Source organism: Lentinus tigrinus (assembly GCF_003813185.1).
Source record: "Lentinus tigrinus ALCF2SS1-7 unplaced genomic scaffold L226scaffold_44, whole genome shotgun sequence".
In the NCBI taxonomy this organism is placed as follows: Eukaryota; Fungi; Basidiomycota; class Agaricomycetes; order Polyporales; family Polyporaceae; genus Lentinus; species Lentinus tigrinus.
In genome coordinates, this window is record NW_027137953.1 from 53344 (window position 1) to 71036 (window position 17693).

Sequence of the window (17693 nt, forward strand, 5' to 3'; positions counted from 1 at the left end):
CCAGCCATATACCCCCATCCTCCCTCTGCCGACCGTCCTACCACCTCAGCAGCCCGTTGTCATACCGCCTCCTATTCCTGAGTCGTATGAGCAGCCATGAACGCTTGCTCGCTAACTGGGAGCAACAGGCGCGACTATGGCACGAGCAAAGCATGCAATTCGGGAGAATCATGCGGCGCATCGAGAAGCATCTCCTGATCTCGCAGCATGGTGGCCTGGTCTCGGTCGACTCTCTGGATTCTGATATCGAGGAGAAAGATGAAAAGGGTATGATGACCGCGCAGGTTGAGACGCTATCGTACAGTGCCCCCGGGCCGACGACGAAGAGGCCGTATCCCAGTCGCCCGTACGCAGCTGGCTTGCAAGCCGTGCGACGCTGCTCTGATGACTGGAGTCCTCCGTGGAAGGTGTTCCCTCTGAAGGCGTTTCGCGGCTCGAGCTACACGTTCCTGAAGATACAGGCGAACTGGGATGACGCCGATCTCCTCAGAGAGCTCAGCAATTCGATTGCGGACTGTATGGCGCAAATGGTTCTCTCTCAGAAGCGTCCGGTACGTCCAACCGGCGGCCATCGCGTCCACACCCGCCCATGGCTGAACTGGTGCCCATAGGTCCATCACCATGGTTTACGTGAGTGCGCCGTGTGGTATTTAGTCAGTATACGTGCCCTGACAGGTATCTGCATAGGCCGACCACACCTGTGTCTACCCCCGCTGGGTCGGACCAGCTGGCGTGAGCCCGTCCAAGAACATGCGTCACCGGTACTTCCTCCGCCACCCAGAGCAGATGAAGGACCGCCACGAGTTCATGCAGGTCCTCACCGCACGTACATCGCCGTCGCCATCCTGCTTCCGGTCGTCGCATCGCTCATCCTTGAAGTGGTATACTCCATCCTGGAGAAGGACGTGTCATCTGCGTTCACTGCTGCTGGTGCGTCTAATTCCGATGGAGTTGAGATAGGCATGAACTAATGGTGAGGCTGGTAGGGTATATGACATCGGCGTACTCGGTTTGCCTCGTGCTGCTCGGTGTTCTAAACTTCGTCGAGTTTTGATATAACGTGTTTCACAACGCTGATGATTGGATGCATATGTCTCATATAATGAACTGTACATCGCTCGTGTTCTACGTCCTACGTAGTACGATGTGATACCCCCGAGACCACGAGAATGATATGACCACTGTAGCAATAGCGACAAACCCGTACTTCGAAGCTGTGCCTTCGCGGCTAATCGAAAGGCATGCGCACTTCGAGCTCAGGAAAGTACCGAATGGTTCCGTCTGCGCCATCGCTCCTGCGGATTGCAACAATCCAGAGGTGCTCGTACGGCGACACATCGTCCTCCGATGCCTCATCCGCAACAGCGAGTGGCTTCTCGTCCTGCTAAAAGGGACAATGCACGAGGTCAGACCCCGATACAACCAAGCAATGCGGGAGACGGTTTACCTGCACGACCGCCTGGTTCTGCTCGCGCACGATAAGCCGGAGTAGGTGGCCCCACGTAAAGCCGTCTCCATCGCTTGTCTGTGCCTTGATATCAACCTTCAGCGAAGGTGGGGCGGTCTCCGCAGGGAACTGCGCACAATATTGGCCAATCAGCTTCGAATGCCCCGAATAATGCTCAGTACAGAGAAGCTAGCACGTACATAGCCCCGCTGAACGACCACCTTGCCCGAAGGGAACATCTTCGTCTCGTCGATCCTGACATCCGCGTGCTCGACGGCACGCACGAAGTCTTCATCGAGACAGTCCTTGAGCCGGACCCCGACGTCTGACTGCACCACCGAGCCAGGCTTCGGGATAGTCCGTATGATGAACGCGAACGCGGGGTCGGTGTCCGGCGGGGGCGGGACGTAGGCCACTTCAATGCTGTCTGCGCTGTCGCTGTTCCACGGGCGGACATCTGCGAATACAGGGGTGAGAGTTTATGGGTGAAGTTCAGGCGAAGTTGACGTACGACGTGCGGAGGTGCGCTGGAGGGCGGCTCCGGAGGAGTAGGTGGGTGAAATGGGTGACTGGCTCATCCTGAACGAGAACGAGGTCTTCGTCGAGAAGAAGGATCGTAAGGTTAGGCGAGTGGCTCGAGGGTGCGCTGTGGTAGATCGTTAATAGCGAGAAATGCAAGGCCCTTATATAGCCCAGCGGAGAGGGATCAGGAACGAGGGTAGAGCGGGCCACCTTTTGATGTGTCTTCCAGAGCCGCTTTGACTACTGAGTGGCACCTAGAAGCGCAGGCCAATGCGAGCTGATCGTGAAGACCACACACCATCGCTGGGCGAGCACACATAATCACAAACAGCATAACCATAAGTCCACATTGCGAGAGCATGCTACGTTACGACAGCATAAAGCTCTTGAGAGCATATCATAGCAGGGGAGACATTATACCTGACGAGCACGTCAACGCAAACCACATAGCGATGGCAAAGCGACTCACAAGTGTGCACAGCGACAGCAAAGTTCCAATATACAGAGATTACCAAGCAAACTTCAGTGACCTGCCCTGGAAGTGTTCCATTCGGCAAGCAAGTCATACACGTTCGGCTCGGACGGCGCTACTGGCTTCTGCACGACTGGCGGTGGTTGTGAGCGGGAAGCGACCGCGTTGGAGGTCGGCGGTATGGGGATAGCGGGGACCGGTGGTCGGGGACGGGTGGCTTGGGGCGGAGGGGAGGGTCTTGGCCGGTGGCTCAGATCCCTCTCGGTCCTGTTCCTCGAGACGAGCGGGACCGACTCAGACGTCACGGACGGAACCGTGTCGTGACCGAAGTGCTTTGGGGTCTCGTACTCAGGGAATTTACCGCGGTAGGCACCATCCCGTCGGGGGATGGGTCGCTGGCCAGGTAGTCGCTGTCGTTGCGACGTCAACGAGTTGACGGAGGATATCGAACCATAGTACGTACGCGGAAACGGAACTTGCAGACCTTGTGCCCGCTCTTGCCATCGGCCAGCCATGCCTAGAAGTGGTAGAGAGACCTTAGGAAACTGCATTGCTCCTGCAGGTATGGAGCACTCACCTTGTCAACCTCGTACAGCCCGTCATACCGGAATCCCTTCGTCGGAGCATAGTTGGACGTGGATTTGAAGCCACGCACAACCCGAACAGGCGTGTGCCGTACTGCGGAGAGCTGGAGCACGCAACGTTTGAGGACACAGCGTCCCGGTGAGAGTTGCGAAACGCACCTTGAGGGAGGCATTGCGGGTGTTTTTGAAGTCTTGGTCGCATGTCTGTGGGCCGTCGCGGGGCTGAATCATCACAGAATGAGTCGAGAAGAACGGCGGGAACGCTGCATGAACCTCACCCTCGCTCCATCGTTGTTATCGCGACCCCCGCACCCGGTGTAGATACTGAACGCAGTTGATGTCGATGATCGGGGAGAGATGGAGAGACGGACAGGAACTCACAACGTATCCCCATTGTCTATATCGTCCTCGTATCCTCCTGACAGCACGACGCTGTAGCATCCGGTGTCTGCTGTGCCGTAGATTCCCGCGACAATTCCAGAGTGCACTGAGGAATGATGGAGGTACATCCTAACGGGAACCCATGAGATCACGCTGACGGTATGATGTGCGATTCACTGACCGATTCTCAAATGTCGAGCCAACTGGGACGCCTGGGATGTGGCCGAAGACGTTCCTGCCATGATTGAGTTTCATGAACGCTGCGATTGACGGTGATGAAAACTCTGAGATACGCACGAAGGCGTGGTCCGGTCGCCGATCGGCTTGCATTTGAAGCCCATGGTGGCCACGACACGTACGATGGAAACGTAGACTGAGTGTGGAAAGAGGTGCGAAGTGGAGGTGAGACAATAAGATGTAAGTAATCAGGCCAGAACTATGCCCAAGGTTCGGTTATTAAACTCCACGGGACTCTCCGGACCGCCAACGATGCGCAATGCGCAACTATATAATGTAAACTTTTTGCTTAGTCAACATGGCCGGCTAGCTCAGTTGGTTAGAGCGTGGTGCTAATAACGCCAAGGTCGTCGGTTCGATCCCGGCGTTGGCCAATGTGAAGGTGTAATGTGAAAACTATTTTTTGGTTCGCAACCTTTTGCATAGATTTGCTCTGGTTACAGTACCTGTGCTCAATCCATGCCTAAGTACTTATTCCACGAGTGGCCTATGGTTCCATCAGTACTGACTTAAATAGTATTACCTTGGACGAGGTACCACTCCTTTCTTCCTATTTTCAAACACCTCACATCCTTCCAGTGCCACCACCTCAGGGTCCTTGCACGATGCAACGTCGTATGCTTCGGACGGACCGTATTGCACTTCAGACGAACCGACCATTCGCTCACCCTCGCTCACCCTTACCCTCATCCTCATCCTCACGTCAAACCGCGACGTGATCCAACGCTCGAGCTCGACCATTCACACCAAAAAGACGAGTCGGAGCAGAGAGAGATCCTGGCACGAGGGGCCAACGAATACACATTGACACTGAACTGAACTGGGGTGAACTGGTACGGAAACACCAGTGACCAGAACAGATACACGCGATACACAACGACGACGACGACCAACGACGAACGTACAAATCCACAACCAATTGAAAAAGCAAAGAGTCGAGACGAGATGAGATGAGATGAGAGATGCGGAGAGACGAGAGACGTGTAAACTACAGGATATAGCACCCCGCACCGTGCGGGTGTGCGAGAGCAATGCGATATGCGATGTGAGAGCACGGAGAATTGCAGATTGCAGGGAGACGTGAGATGGGAGATGCAGGATGATGTCGAGCGTGAGATGTGAGCGGAATCCGAAGGGAGATATGCGACGAGATGACGAGAGGGGAACAACTCCAACACACGCGATGCAGAGAACGAGCGAACCTCGAACCTAGAACCTCGGAACCTCAACCAAGCGCATGGCTAAGCGTAACGGACCCCGGAACAAGATGCGAGCGCACGAACTGCGCCAGCTCCTGGTTCGGGAACATGCCCATGCCCACGCTGATACCTACGCCCACGCCCATGTCCACCCCAGACGCCACAGGGACAGGAACTGGGTCGACGACCGGCGGCGGCGGCGCGTACGCCTCCATCACCGGCGCGGGCGCAGGCGCAGGCGCGGCGGGGGCGAAGAACGGCGCGCACCCCGCTGGGGACTGGAGGCACTGCAGGAACGTCGCGTGCCACGCACATCCCGTTGGGCTCGGCGAACCAAGCGACGACGACGACGTAGACGAACAGGACGAGGAGGAGCTTAGGTCGGGCGAGGGCGTGTGCGCAGGGAAGTCGTGGATATCCTGCTGAGGCTGGGAGGGGTATGCCGAGCCAGAGAGGGAGAGGATAGATGTAGGCGCTGGGGAGGGCGAGGGCGACATCGACTCTGCTCTGAGCGCGGGGTCGAGCCAGGACAGACACTCCTGCTGCTGTTGCTGCTGAGCGAACGCTTGCTCCATCTGCGGGATGACGTTCATCCCGAACGGGGTCGCCGTCGGGACAGGCATCTGAACCTGCACGTCGACCTGCATCGCGCCATCGTATCCAACATCCATCGTCATCTCCATACCCGCGGCCATCTGCATCCCGGGCTGCTGGAACGGCATCTCCGGCGACGGCGAGTAGTACTCGGGCTGCGGGGTCGAATGAACCGACCACGGCTGCGAGACAAACGGGAAGAACGGACGCGCAGGCGCCGCCCAGTCCGCTCGACGCTGTTTGTCCACCGGGGTCCCGCGGCCCATGAACGGCACGCCGTTCCGGCCGGTCTGCTCAGGAACTGCTTCCAGCGCGTACACGCGGATCGAAGACAGCCGAGGCAACTTGGGCGTGTTTGCGGCAGCGCCGTCGAGGGCGACGAGTGCGTCGTATGTCGGCGCGTCGCTGTCCGAGTCCTCGTCAAGGAACATGTCGTCATCCTCGTCCTCGTCTTCATCTGAATCCCAATCGCTGGAGTAGCCCACATCCATGTCGACATCGGCATCCAGGCGCTCCTGGGTGCATGTCGAGGGCGTGTAGAGCTTGAACTCTGCCTGAGCCTGGACCGGCTCGTTGACGCTGGCTTTGTCAGCAGGCGCTTGGTGACACGAGGCTTCTGCACGCAACACAGCATCAAAGACTTCGCGGTAGACGTCCTTCCTGCGAACGGGGGTTGTAATGTCAGCTGAGGACGTCACGGCTGTGGATACGGGCAGAAGCTTGCGAGCCGCAGCGTGGATCTCCCAAGCAGAGACCACACGCAGGTGACACCGTAGGAGAAGAAGAAAAGCTAGAGATGAAAGACGCACAGGTATTCTACTCGCTCCTGGCATGCAGACTTCCACAGACTTTGGTCCGTCGTGTCCGGTCTACGATCACGCGGGGGCAGCGGGAGGCGATAGAGCGTGGTAATGACCGGAGCTTGCGAATCCTCGGGTTCTGAAGGGTCCAAGTCGGGTGCGTTTGTTGGAGCTGCGGGAACAGGGACAACGTCGGTAACGTCATCCTCGCAAGGCGCAGAAGCTTGCGGTCGAAGCGTGCATGGACGCTCGGGAGCTGCCTTGTCGTCAACGCGAGAGAGGTTCGTGGCATCCGTGGGGCTACTTTGCGCTCAATCGCCGGTGGGGGAAGCAGGACTAGATCGGACTCACCTCGGGGAGCTTGGCTGCGAGTTGCAGGTGGTGATGGACGGCTGGGGCGTCAGCAGGCGGCCCTCCTACGCAGCGATACGCTCAGACTCGAACAGGGATCACACGGGCAGGCACGAATTGACTCACAGTACTCGCACGATGCAGAACACGCTCGCGGCTTCCCGACCGTTCCTCACCCTTCCTGACCGAGGCAAGATCGACGGCGGGATTCTCCTTACCGGAGAGGCGCTGCCGCTTCGCATATCGAAGCTGTCGCGGGGTCTGAGCCTCGTCATCGTCGACGTTTGACTGGCGGGGAACGAGCTCATAGGCGGGGCGTGCAGGACGATCCGAGTTGTGTGCCCGCTTGCGCTTGGTCCCTGCTCGGATCGGCAAGGACGGGGATGACTGGGGGCCGGATGCGGGCGGGGACGCTTTCTTCCGCGAAACGGTTCTCGTTCGGGAAGAGGAAGAGGCTGTGCTCGCAGCAGCAAGGACGGACTGAGGGTTGGTGGCAACGAGTGGGAGATCGGCGCCACGACTGCGGGAGGTACGGCGGGTTACGGCAGTCTGTGTGTGGGTAAGGACGCAGGAAGAGCGAGGAAGGTTCGTCTGACGGCGCACGCGGATGCGAGGAGAGCGCCTGGGGCCGTCGACAGGCGTTGGAGGAATGACGAGCGCCATGATGTGTGGATGTGGCCTCGGGGCGAGGCTGTGGGCGACGTCGGACGTGTGGTTGGTGGTTTGCCGGGGCGGGGCGGGGCTCGGGCAGGGCGACTCAGACAGGCAGCTGTGGAGGAAGCCATGGTGATGGGCATGGTGAGTACGGCAACGAACGAACGGGGCGAGGGCAGCAGCTAGTTACATTGGATATATTGGGCGTGGGCGGGGCTGGGGTGTTTGAAGTGGCCTTATTGAGATGGCACAAAGGGCCGAGAGGATGGAGACGGAAGCGGACGAATTAGACTGTCAGTTCGAGATCGGATATCGATGATGCTCGTTCCGACAATGGGGGGAAGCTGCAGTTCAGGAGGCAAGAATTTCCATCTCAATCACCCGCACTCACGCCACGTAAGCACCCACCGGCGTCTCTCCACGCCCGAGCCCGGCCCTGAACGCACACGTGCCGCGCACGGACCACCTCTACGCACAAATGGGGTTTGCGTGCCAAACCTACTCGGAAAGCGTGTGCGCAGAGGGCCAACGAGGGCCATCCTCGTGAGTCCCGAGTGCACGAACGCAACCGCGCGGGCGCAGCGATCGCCACCAGGATCTCGCCCGCAGGTCGGTAAGCCACATCTCCATACTCGTTATGGGAAGCGCTGCAGAAACCGCTGACGGCGACCACTCCTATTCATCAAGATCTCTCGGTAATATTGTATCGCTCTCCTCCTCCGAATTCAATCCCGGCATCTTCTCCCTTTTCCGACACACCGTTTCCCCATTTCCGGGGCTCGTGAGCGATCGTCCGACGCCACCGTGGCAGGTTCAAGTGGTCTGCCGCGGCACATCTAGGCATTTGCGCGGACTATGCAGTCAGCTATAATACTTCGAACCCGAAGTTTGAGCTTGCATGACGACCGTGGTGCCTGTCTTGGGCTTTGCTTGCCTAGCCGTATTCCTCCGCGACTCGGTACCCGTTTGAGTATGTTCAGTCGCGGCCGATTCCACCATGCAGGCCGCCGTTCCTGACATATGTCTTGTCCAGATTCCGCAGCCACAACCCCATTGATTTGCCACTGTACTTAGTCCTAGTGCAGTCAAGCCTCTGATGATCGAACCTCGAAACGTACGCAGTGCGCTCCGGTACTGGAGTCACGGTTGCAGTCGACGCTGCTAGCTTCGTCAGCCACCGCCGGACAACAGCCGCCAGGTTGGCAGGAATGGATTGCACGCATGGAGGTATGCAAAGCCTAGTCTTTATACGGTCTATCAAGGGCCGAGGCTGACCGTACCATTCCAGTCATCGGCACAAAAGAAGGTCGTTCTCTCTCCTCCACTCCGTCGTCACCATCGCCTGCCGAAGCTCCTTGAACTCTCACCTCGGTCGACGAGAGATGGTCTCACGATGGCATCCAGTAGCCTCCCTGCAATGCCGTTACCTCGCGCCCGCCGCCGCGGTGGACGTCAGCCGTATACGCGTAGTCCCCCAGCTCGACAGGACACTGATACTGTTCGCAGCGCGGGCCCGCGGCGGAGCTCTCGCCAAACTCCCGCCGCCTGATGGTACGACATACGGGAGGTAACAGTCTCCACCGGCTGTGCACCGTCGAGCACAGGGGCTGGTTGGGATCAGGAAGAGGTACGTACGACGTGCTCACCGTGGAAGCGGGGTTCTTACGCTTCTCTGATCATCCATCACTGCATTCAGATACAGATACTTGGCTGCATACGCCTCCCCAGCCTCCAGGTCGCGTCGCGTGAGCATGCGTCGCTTCCAGCCGTCTACTGTCCACAACAGCGCTGCAGCACCATCCAGTTCAGTTCGGACCTGGAATCCGGGATCGATACCGATTACCTGCCATAGCCCGCGTGAGTACTAGCTCGAAAACAGGCACAGCGCTCGACGCACGTCCATATGCATCCATAGCGCATGATCTGGTGGCGCATCGACATCGAGCTGCCAGGTCCAAGTCGTCCACCATCAGATAGTCGCTCCTGCACGCTCGATTTCGCTGTATCATCCAGGACCCTGGGCGTGGTGAATCATCCGCGGTTTCGCTACTAGGACTTGCAAGTCGCGCCACGTCCGGCCTTCTCGCGGTGTCCGATCGCATGTTACGCGGCCTCCTCGACATGCCGGGGCGTTCGTCGTCGGCACCGGTAGAACGCTGGATGTGGCAATGCATATGCTCGCACCCAGGTCTCACGCTGAGACTGCAGATGAGTACCTCCGAAGGCCCCTTCATTTACACTGATACGTACGGGTTCCAGCGCGCCCGCCCACAAGATATCACGAAGGCCCAGGTACGCCCACCCACCTTGCTGTTGCGAAGATCACGATGCTGATATCTCGTGACAGATCGGACTTCTCCCTGACTTGGCGCAGAGCTACAGCAGAGACGATATCCTTACCTCACACGTCCATCCAGCATCCGGCTCATAGGGTGCTAGATATCCGGTCAGCTCGCACTTCCCTTGTGGTCCGGACCCTCAAGCGACGTACCAAGAAACCAAGAAACGTGTCGTACCTCGATCATCTAGGTCAGGGTAACACGACCCCGACACGAACCAATTTGTCGAGGGATTCGCCGACGCGCAGTGTACAGCGGGTTGTTGCCAGGTGCGTCTCAGTTGTTGCTGCAATTGGTTGACTGTCTCGCCCAGGCAGGATACCGGTGCACAGATGAGCTTAAACCGAAGTCCCGAAGGCCTAGACATCCTCGCTAGATCACCCACTGCCACGAGCTCAGGAGGGGCATCCTGGTACGCATCCATGTCCGTACTCGGAGAAGAGTCAGCGCCCAGCGGAGTCCTATGGCCCATCCTAGCCATAAATGCGAGCGCCGCCGAAAGTCCAAGACAGGAATCTTCGAACGGCCAGCAGCCAACAGAGGTTTCAAGAGTCCAGAGCCAGCAACGAGTCCATGGAGGTGGAAAGCTGCATCTCCGTACGCCAGCAAGGTTATTCAGAGCCCAGACCCGTTATGACGCTCCCCAGCAGCGATGACTCCAGGGCGTGACGAAGAGAGGCCGGCGACTGGACGAGTCTCGGGTTGCAGGTATGCTGGAGGTTGAGAGAACCAACATCTCCAATCACTATATGCGGCTGACTGTGCGCATACAGGAAGCTTCCGTGGGCCAAGGGTGCGGTGTGTACGAGCCTATCCACACAACAGCAGGAGGGAGGTGCGTACCATCTTACTGTATGCCGCATATATGCACTCGGCGGAGTCGGCGCGCGCATATATCGTGCCATTCAAGTCTTCCCGCCTCCTCCCACACCCATGCATGCTTCATGGACTCTGCCGTCGATGTGCTCACCATTGTATGCACTGAGTCAATCCGTGGTCGGTGACCGGGGCGACTAGTCTTGGTGCCGTATCGCCAGTGCTCCAGCAGGGTCCCAGGGTCGTCGACGCGCAGGGGTGGGGGAAGGAGGCGAGGAGGGGAGAAAGAAAGAGCGGACCTAGTTTGTCGATGGAACGACGGCTTTTATGCCCTCCGATGAGATCTAAGAGGTAGCTTCGACGTCGACCTCCTCGTCGATCTTGAGCGGAATGCGGTCACGTGCACTACGTCCAGCTCGATCGCGTCGCGTCGATGTCGTCATCGACACGAACCTCTCGCCTTCTGTGCCCTTTACGGTGGAGGGCCGGTGAAGTTGGGAGAGTGTGCAATAGTTACTAGTTATGAACGGTATATGAAATAGCATGGATAAATACTGTGTAAAAAATCCGTGCCAACATTCTAATCGCAAACGCCAGTTTACCTCTTTATCTAACTGAAAGTCCAATTGGTTTCGGAACCTCAATCAGACAGCCCTGGTGGACATACTTTCTCACCCTTGGTAGGGATTACACATCTCAATGCCTCGATGATGGATATGGGATACTGCATCCACTATGCATTCGATTTAGTTATGCGATCGTAGTATGAAAAGAGCAAGCAGCTTGACGGACGATCTGCGTCTCCCTTGTGCTCAAAGTGAGGCCCGCATCAACGACTATCACGCGTGAATCAGCACTTGAGCCGAAAGACAATAACTAAACCGTCTTTCAAGAAGTCGTATATGGCAATCCCTTAGATGCAGCCACGTCGAACTCGGACGTACGGACCGCGCGCGATAGCGCTATTAACGAAGTCAACTCAATCGATACAAGCAAGGGTCCGGGTATAATGCAGAGGCGAAGAGCTGCTATCTCAGTTGGCTACGCGAAAGACAATAACAGTTCCACGAGGTATCATTATGATGGTATGAATGCGACAGAGGTACAGAGTTGTACAAGGATTACAACAGTGCGGGAAGTACAACTGCGACGCAGTGCGAGTCCATGCTAGTGACAGTGAGTGATGAATGATGTTCCGAGACGGGAGCATGAGCATGAAATGAACGGGTGAGGTACGTATCACGAGCCAAGATGAAGGAATGAGAAGGTAAGGGAACAGAAATGAATACGCGAGAAGGGTGAAGGTCGTGTATCAGGTGAGCGGGGGTAAACAGTATTATGGTATTATTCGATCGCAACGTCGAGCAGTATCCGATGAATGAGAAACGATGGTCCGGCCTTCCTGGATCCGAGCGCGCCCCGCGAGAGCCCATGATCGAAATGAAGAGATAAGGGTGGGTGAAGGTGCGCGCGCGGCCTCACATTCCGTACATGACGGGCGGCGGCGTTGCCTGGGCGGTGCGGAGCGACGAAGACGACGGCGCCCAACTCTGCGCAGGGCATATGTAATCCCGTCAGCAAATCAACGACGGACGGAGACGATGCGCATCGCGCGGAGCTTCACACTGAAGCACTCACCCTGCGTGCGAGGCGATCGGAGTGCGTCTGCCACGGCAATCTCCCGTGCGAGCTGCTGTCGAGCCCGAGCGCGTCCATGGCCTCCTTGTTGTGCAAAGACACGCTTACTCGCTTCGCGTGCCTGTTGTGCTGCTCCTTCGGTGGCACGTATGGGAAGTCTTCGTTCGGAGTCGAGAAGGCCCGCGGCTTCGGAGCTTCCTCCACGGCGGGGACCGGGTGATAGGTGTAGTTGGACATGTGGGCCTGCCGGGGCGCGGGATCTTCGTATCCCGGCATAGGCAGCTGGAATAGAGCGGGATCCTCGTACGTGGACACCGAGAACTGAGGTAGAGCGGGCGGACGGTTGCTTGACTCGTTGAACCCGATACTCGGCCATGCCGGCGCTGTTACGGCAACGGGTGTGTACGCCATCGCGGTAGGCGTGTAGGGCATCTGCATCTGCCATCCCTCCCACGGGTTTGTGAATATAACCGGCGGCGGTTGCGGCGGCGGCATCACGGGAGCTTGGGGAGGCGGAACGGGATGCGGAGGAGGGAGAGACGGAGGAGGTTGCGATGACATGTTGAAGTAGAACATACCCGGATAGTGCATTGCTCCGCGGGGCACCGCGTCAGGGTGACTGGGTTGGTTCGGCTGGAGCGTTGTAGAGGGAGCGGCCGGGGATGTCGTGGGAGAGTTCGAGATATACGGCTCGGGATGTTTGAACGGACAGAGCGGACCCCGACGACAGTTAGGCCAAGCGAGACATGGAGTGTGGGCAGAGACTGCGAGATGAGGTTGGTGAGTTTCCCAGTGTGCTTATCGGATAGGACGGTGGGATATACTCACACATGTTGACCGCGACGGGATGGAGGTACTGGCAGTCTTGGACATGACACAAGCCCTGCACGTATGCCCAACAGTGACTGTGCTTGCTACCTGCCTTGCCTCGTTCGCCGCGGCGACCCTGGAAGCGTACATCGTTCTTCGCGAACTCCGCCAGCGTGAGATCGTGGATGCTATCAGGCACAAACTGTGAGTACCTTCGAAGCCGGTATTGTCGTGGCACTTACTAGTTGCATGCGTCACCTAGCGGACACCAACCACGGTTCTTGACGAAGTGCCTGCAGAGCGCAGTGCGCCAAGACAGTGGGCGATACTTGATCCGAGACGACGGAAGCCCTGCATTCGACGAGTTGCTCCAGTTGTACGGGAGCTGGTCGGAACTCGTATTGGTCGCAGGAGAAAGCGTCGGCCACAACGGAGAGAAGGTCGTGGCTGATAGAGGGTCATCTTGACTTCGCTGGCTGGTCTGTCGGAGGTAAACGCTTGCGTCAGTACCGCACGTCCGTCAGTCCATGGACTCTGCAAACCAAGGGGCTGACCGATGTCTGAAGTAACGGTCCGATCCCGTTCGTCTGGATGGTTTCAGGAGATGCGTGGATGTAGTTGCACTTCTCGCCCTGCGGACAGTGTCCGAGCGCGAAGTTTCGGCAGAGTTTAGCTAGAAGGCGTCAATGTCCGACGCGCGAGGAACAGGGAAGCGGCGGAAGACGTACTTCGGAAGCGACCACGGCGTGCAGCCATCGTTGAAAGACGAGAAGGAGGGGAGGGAAAGAGGGAAAGGCCAATTGTTTGCGCAGGCTGCGCGCCTGATGCTTATATGTCAGGTCCTGGACAAAGTGAAAGAGTCGGATATGAATGCGTCTGTGCCATGCGCACGTGGAACTCACGCGAAGAGCAAAGCTAAGGTTCCGGCTATGACCAGGCGGCACCATGGATAATGCCCAAGCATATTATTGTCCAGCTATTATGGAGGTCTCCTCCGGCGCAAAAGCTCTTCGAAAGCCCGGAATGAAGTGACATGGGGCAGTGCACTGAGACGAAAGCGGCCAAAGCGTCCGCGAAAGCGAGAGGCGCAGTGCAGGGAAAATTTCCTGCGGGGGTCGGCGAGAGAACGATGAACAGCCATAGGCACAGGAGAGAGCGGGGGGAGTCACTGACCTTGGGGCGAGCCATGAAATGCTCTGCAGACACCACGAACACGCCGTTAACACGAGTGCTTGAGATTGCCCTTAAGTGGTATCCTCGAGGTACCGTTGGCTTATGTAATACACAGCCGCCCAGCCTCGAGGACCTCCAGGCCACTTCGGCAAATCGCCGGCAGCACCGAACGACAATGTCGTCAGCTTATTATGAAAGCTACATGTGCCGCAGTCTGCCCGGATCGATTGGACATTGGTCGGACAGAGTCAGTGGCCGATGCCTCGCGCTGTAGGCTTCAAATCTCGACAGCACTATGTATGCATGAACTCACTTTGGCACTGATCTTGAATGCGGCGTCGTATTGCAGAGCCGGAGCTTCTTTCCTTCCCTTGGGCAAAGCCTCCGAGGAGCCGAGAAGGAGGCTGTTCCCCAGTATGGATAGCTGCGGTGTCCCAGGTGGATCAAAGCAGATAAACGGAACCAGACAACCCGAGGAGGGCCTGCTTCACGAATTGTTCCTGACTTTCCAGAATACCTAACGTCAGAGTTGTGGACCTCGATAGATGCATGTGCTGATCTCGATGATAGCCCGTGGGTGACCCCCGGTCGAACTAGCACTACGCTTTGTCGTAACTTCGAGATGTCGAGTGCCCAGACTGAACCATTAGCGCTCGCAGTCGAGCAACGGGAAGTGGACCAATCCGAGTCCGTAACAGTCTGGATGGCTAGAAGAGGAGGAGAATTTGATGCGACAGCTCGTGCTTCTGGCTGCAATCGGGCGGCGGGCGGAGAGACGTGTATGGGTTAGACCGAAGGAAGACTCGAACCTATGTATAGTATAGCAGCGTGACTATGGGTGTGAACGCACCGCGTACAGCTGTCGGCTAACAAAGCAGCGAACTCATGTAAGCACATGGTTAGACACTCACCAGAATAAGAGAGAAAAGGTCCATTTTGAGCGATGTCCACAACGACAAGGAGCCCACCGGCCGACGAAGGGCGATCGTGATGGCCAATAACAGAGACTTCAACATTCTTGTGGCCCAAATACGCTCCGTGAGAGTGCATTGTGGGTCCCTGAGAGTAGCATCAGCAACTGATATCGGAGAAAGCATACTACGTACCTTGAGAGCGAGCGCATCGCTCCGAGATGGGCCTGGTGACCCGCAATACGCTCCCCGGGCGGCGGGTCGTGAGTGGTATGCAGCACTATCATACCGTCAAGGGTCCGACAGCGTGTCCGTGTATTCAACGATTGCGTACGAATGGAAAGACGAGGACGCGTAGAGGATTACTAGTAGAACAACATCAGATTGCAGCAAACGACAGCGATGGTACAATCTACACTGAAAATGTCACGATTCAGTCCGAGAACGCAGACTAGGGCCGACCAATCAGAATGGCTCGCGAAAGGGTGTTGTACAGCAATATCTACAGATGAAAGAGATTAGGATGTGGATGCGAATGCGGGATATCTCGGATGGGAAGAGTAGAGTCCGGTTTCTCGACAGCATAAGGATATGTCAGAGCAATGCGGGCATGGCGGGCGGGACGTAGCGGGAAAGAGGCACAACAAATAATAGCCTTATGTATAAAGAGCGCGAATGTCCAGGTGATGCCGGCGCATGAGATGGTCGTTGCATAGGACGCGAGGGTGAGACTGCGGGCGCATTAGATGAAACGCATAGTGTAACTGCGGAGTGCACGGCGTGAGTGTTTCCGGCAGAGATCATAGCGGCAGAAGAGACGACGGACGTACGACGTAGGGAGTTAGTACCGCTGGTTGCCGAGTCATAAGGCCAGACCGCTCAGCTCCGCATTTGGCGGTGCGCCGGTCAAAACAGCGACACTCTGATGCATCGCAGCCTGCGGCGCCGTCATCGCAGATTGCCTCATTGATGAGCATACCGAGCGAGAAGTTGCCAGGAAGTCTGCGCCGGATATCTGATGGCGTTTTCGAGGTGGCAGGGAAGACATATCCTTGAGCGTCATCATAGACGGTCACACCATAACACTTTTACGCACAGTCTTGAATCACTCACTTCGAACGCGGTCTGGTCTGGAATTCGAAAGATGGGATCAGCAGCGTGCACGAGAGAGAATGTTGTGACTCGTACTTTGCAACTCCTCCCAGCTCCGTGGATGCTTACGCTCCATCTGACCCAATGCATTCATTTGCATTTCCTGGGCCCGCGCTGCTGGTGAGAATGTCTAAAGATAACGGGTGCCGAGATTCAGTGGTAAACGGTCTCCATACGGGTACACGCCGTACCTGATCAACTGAGCTCAATTCGTGGTGTCCTCGGGAGACATCGGGAACAGCCATAGCATCGCCATGGGGCCACTGCATCTCCCTCATAGTCTTCCATGCGACGTTGTCCTGCAAGGTCACATGGGTGCTGGGTCTGTGCCCGATGCTCAGTTCATGCATCGCATATATACGGGAGAAGGCGACGTACATCGTGTTCATTACTTCGTCATGGGACTGCGATGTACTCGCCCGGGAATCGGATCGTTCGAGAGTGTTTTGAATGTCGTCGCCGTGCGGGGACTGTTTCACCGACCCACTCGGTGCTATACCACGGTACCAGGATCAGCTAGATTCCGCACGCAGAGCCTCGAAGACCCACAGTCCATGTAGTCGGTGCGGAAGCTCTCCGCGAGTGAGGCCACTAGAGGGAGTTAGAAGGGTAAGGTCACAACAGTAGCCGGTGTACGTACTGAGGGCATCCCGGCGCTCTTCCAACATACTGAGCTGTTGCCGGGCTTGTGTCTCTGCGTCCACGCACGCAGTGTAACGACCGAATGCCTCCTGTGTGTCCCTCTGAGCGCGGGAGAACGCTGCCCTTGCGCTCGCTAGGTTTCGCCCTGTTTGAATGATGGGCGAAGTGCGATCAATATCGGAGCAGGGCAGAGTGTTTCAGATCACGCACGGTTCAAGTTTACTTCGTTGAGCAGTGAATGTGACGTGCCCTGCTCGGCTCCGTCATGAGGTGTCGTGTCGTCGTCGTTAGACTCTGCTGCGGTAGGAGATGAAGGGCATTCGAAACAAGTAGAAGGCGTTTCACGCACGCTTGTCAGAAAAGCCAATGCAACCGGCTAGGGAGATGGAAGGAGAGGAGCCGACGGAAATCTTGGAGGAATAGGACGGGTCGACACCGGTGGGACGATTCTGGCCGAGGGCCCGCCGTAGCCTCGGGTTATGGGGAATCCCCGCCGCTTGCCGCTCGATAAACTTGCGGAGGAAGGTGAGCTCGATGTTCTCGGGCATGAGATATGGCGGTCCCTGGATCTCCCCCTTCTGCATGAGCACCTCCAGATGAGACATGACCTTGTCCTTGAGCTGCTGCAGCCACTCGTGCAGCTCCATATGGTCCTGATCTGCGCGAGCATCGTAGTCCTGCCGGCGACGCGCCTTTCGCCAATAGGTCTTCGTGAGTTTGAGTGCGCGATTCACTTCATTGTCGAGCGTGCGATACCAGTCGCTAGCCTGGCGACTGAGGCGCACAGCGAGCACGCCTGGTTGAACGCGGAGTTGCAGGAGACATCGTCCTTCGCTGTCTGGGGGACCGAGGACACCTTTCTGGCCTTGATTGCCCCTGGTGGCGCCACGGGAGACGTTACCGAGCTCCGGCCATGGTAGGTCGTCAGTTAGCATGAGGGAAGTGGAGTTCTGGAGGGCCGAGATCGTGAG

At 57.3% G+C, this 17693-nt stretch overlaps 8 protein-coding genes and 1 non-coding gene across 9 annotated transcripts; 3 read left to right on the forward strand and 6 right to left on the reverse strand.

Moving 5' to 3' along the window:
- Positions 1–272: 272 nt before the first annotated feature.
- L226DRAFT_555066 (uncharacterized protein) lies at positions 273–1185 on the forward strand (the record flags this gene model as incomplete). The annotated part of the gene is made up of 4 exons (XM_067683037.1): positions 273–551; positions 688–826; positions 880–930; positions 987–1185. 4 exons carry the CDS (start codon positions 273–275, stop codon positions 1052–1054), a joined length of 537 nt encoding a protein of 178 aa, XP_067530267.1. The 3' UTR covers positions 1055–1185.
- L226DRAFT_563192 (uncharacterized protein) lies at positions 1076–2033 on the reverse strand. The gene is made up of 4 exons (XM_067683545.1): positions 1959–2033; positions 1648–1904; positions 1448–1576; positions 1076–1384 (listed from the first exon to the last, which is right to left on the reverse strand). Exons 1-4 carry the CDS (start codon positions 2023–2025, stop codon positions 1229–1231), a joined length of 609 nt encoding a protein of 202 aa, XP_067530268.1. The 5' UTR covers positions 2026–2033; the 3' UTR covers positions 1076–1228.
- Positions 2034–2295: 262 nt separating this feature from the next.
- Positions 2296–3820, reverse strand: L226DRAFT_515388 (uncharacterized protein). The gene is made up of 9 exons (XM_067678441.1): positions 3704–3820; positions 3588–3641; positions 3407–3535; positions 3304–3349; positions 3185–3247; positions 3019–3129; positions 2905–2958; positions 2439–2851; positions 2296–2389 (listed from the first exon to the last, which is right to left on the reverse strand). Exons 1-8 carry the CDS (start codon positions 3745–3747, stop codon positions 2492–2494), a joined length of 861 nt encoding a protein of 286 aa, XP_067530269.1. The 5' UTR covers positions 3748–3820; the 3' UTR covers positions 2296–2389; positions 2439–2491.
- A 123-nt stretch (positions 3821–3943) lies between these two features.
- On the forward strand, positions 3944–4017 carry L226DRAFT_t251. Its single transcript has one exon. It is a non-coding gene; the product is annotated as a tRNA-Ile (tRNA).
- Positions 4018–4665: 648 nt separating this feature from the next.
- Positions 4666–6614, reverse strand: L226DRAFT_266937 (uncharacterized protein). Its single transcript, XM_067673432.1, has 2 exons — positions 6588–6614; positions 4666–6536 (listed from the first exon to the last, which is right to left on the reverse strand). Exon 2 carries the CDS (start codon positions 6267–6269, stop codon positions 4869–4871), a length of 1401 nt encoding a protein of 466 aa, XP_067530270.1. The 5' UTR covers positions 6270–6536; positions 6588–6614; the 3' UTR covers positions 4666–4868.
- L226DRAFT_266941 (uncharacterized protein) lies at positions 6330–7440 on the reverse strand. Its single transcript, XM_067673433.1, has 4 exons — positions 7432–7440; positions 7191–7356; positions 6714–7136; positions 6330–6652 (listed from the first exon to the last, which is right to left on the reverse strand). The coding sequence occupies exons 2-4, from the start codon at positions 7248–7250 to the stop codon at positions 6584–6586; spliced, it is 552 nt and encodes a 183-aa protein (XP_067530271.1). The 5' UTR covers positions 7251–7356; positions 7432–7440; the 3' UTR covers positions 6330–6583.
- Positions 7441–10176: 2736 nt separating this feature from the next.
- Positions 10177–10748, forward strand: L226DRAFT_266968 (uncharacterized protein). Its single transcript, XM_067673434.1, has one exon. It carries the CDS (start codon positions 10291–10293, stop codon positions 10582–10584), a length of 294 nt encoding a protein of 97 aa, XP_067530272.1. The 5' UTR covers positions 10177–10290; the 3' UTR covers positions 10585–10748.
- A 1079-nt stretch (positions 10749–11827) lies between these two features.
- Positions 11828–13823, reverse strand: L226DRAFT_539525 (uncharacterized protein). Its single transcript, XM_067681694.1, has 5 exons — positions 13573–13823; positions 13399–13517; positions 13087–13325; positions 12863–13032; positions 11828–12798 (listed from the first exon to the last, which is right to left on the reverse strand). Exons 1-5 carry the CDS (start codon positions 13598–13600, stop codon positions 12017–12019), a joined length of 1338 nt encoding a protein of 445 aa, XP_067530273.1. The 5' UTR covers positions 13601–13823; the 3' UTR covers positions 11828–12016.
- Positions 13824–15891: 2068 nt separating this feature from the next.
- On the reverse strand, positions 15892–17657 carry L226DRAFT_471337 (uncharacterized protein; the record flags this gene model as incomplete). Its single annotated transcript, XM_067676373.1, has 9 exons — positions 15892–15943; positions 16025–16058; positions 16117–16210; positions 16272–16404; positions 16459–16566; positions 16626–16671; positions 16721–16867; positions 16933–17019; positions 17072–17657. 9 exons carry the CDS (start codon positions 17655–17657, stop codon positions 15892–15894), a joined length of 1287 nt encoding a protein of 428 aa, XP_067530274.1.
- Between the last annotated feature and the right edge of the window lie 36 nt (positions 17658–17693).

Bases quoted from the DNA above. Each gene is read 5' to 3' on its own strand.
- L226DRAFT_563192 (XM_067683545.1), bottom strand. From the start codon at position 2,025: ATGAGCCAGTCACCCATTTCACCCACCTACTCCTCCGGAGCCGCCCTC. The intron at 1,577-1,647 runs GTACGTGCTAGC...TATTGTGCGCAG, and splicing joins TGGTCGTTCAGCGGGGCTAT to TTCCCTGCGGAGACCGCCCC. The intron at 1,385-1,447 runs GTAAACCGTCTC...TGTCCCTTTTAG, and splicing joins AGAACCAGGCGGTCGTGCAG to CAGGACGAGAAGCCACTCGC.
- L226DRAFT_515388 (XM_067678441.1), bottom strand. From the start codon at position 3,747: ATGGGCTTCAAATGCAAGCCGATCGGCGACCGGACCACGCCTTC. The intron at 3,642-3,703 runs GTGCGTATCTCA...CAATCATGGCAG, and splicing joins GGCGACCGGACCACGCCTTC to GAACGTCTTCGGCCACATCC. The intron at 2,959-3,018 runs GTGAGTGCTCCA...TACCACTTCTAG, and splicing joins GGCTGTACGAGGTTGACAAG to GCATGGCTGGCCGATGGCAA.
- L226DRAFT_266937 (XM_067673432.1), bottom strand. From the start codon at position 6,269: ATGCCAGGAGCGAGTAGAATACCTGTGCGTCTTTCATCTCTAGCTTTT.
- L226DRAFT_266941 (XM_067673433.1), bottom strand. From the start codon at position 7,250: ATGGCGCTCGTCATTCCTCCAACGCCTGTCGACGGCCCCAGGCGCTCT. The intron at 7,137-7,190 runs GTGCGCCGTCAG...ACCCACACACAG, and splicing joins GGCGCTCTCCTCGCATCCGC to ACTGCCGTAACCCGCCGTAC. The intron at 6,653-6,713 runs GTGAGTCAATTC...ATCGCTGCGTAG, and splicing joins TTCTGCATCGTGCGAGTACT to GAGGGCCGCCTGCTGACGCC.
- L226DRAFT_266968 (XM_067673434.1), top strand. From the start codon at position 10,291: ATGCTGGAGGTTGAGAGAACCAACATCTCCAATCACTATATGCGGCTG.
- L226DRAFT_539525 (XM_067681694.1), bottom strand. From the start codon at position 13,600: ATGGCTGCACGCCGTGGTCGCTTCCGAA. The intron at 13,033-13,086 runs GTAAGTGCCACG...TGTGCCTGATAG, and splicing joins CTAGGTGACGCATGCAACTA to CATCCACGATCTCACGCTGG. The intron at 12,799-12,862 runs GTGAGTATATCC...CTCATCTCGCAG, and splicing joins TCCCGTCGCGGTCAACATGT to TCTCTGCCCACACTCCATGT.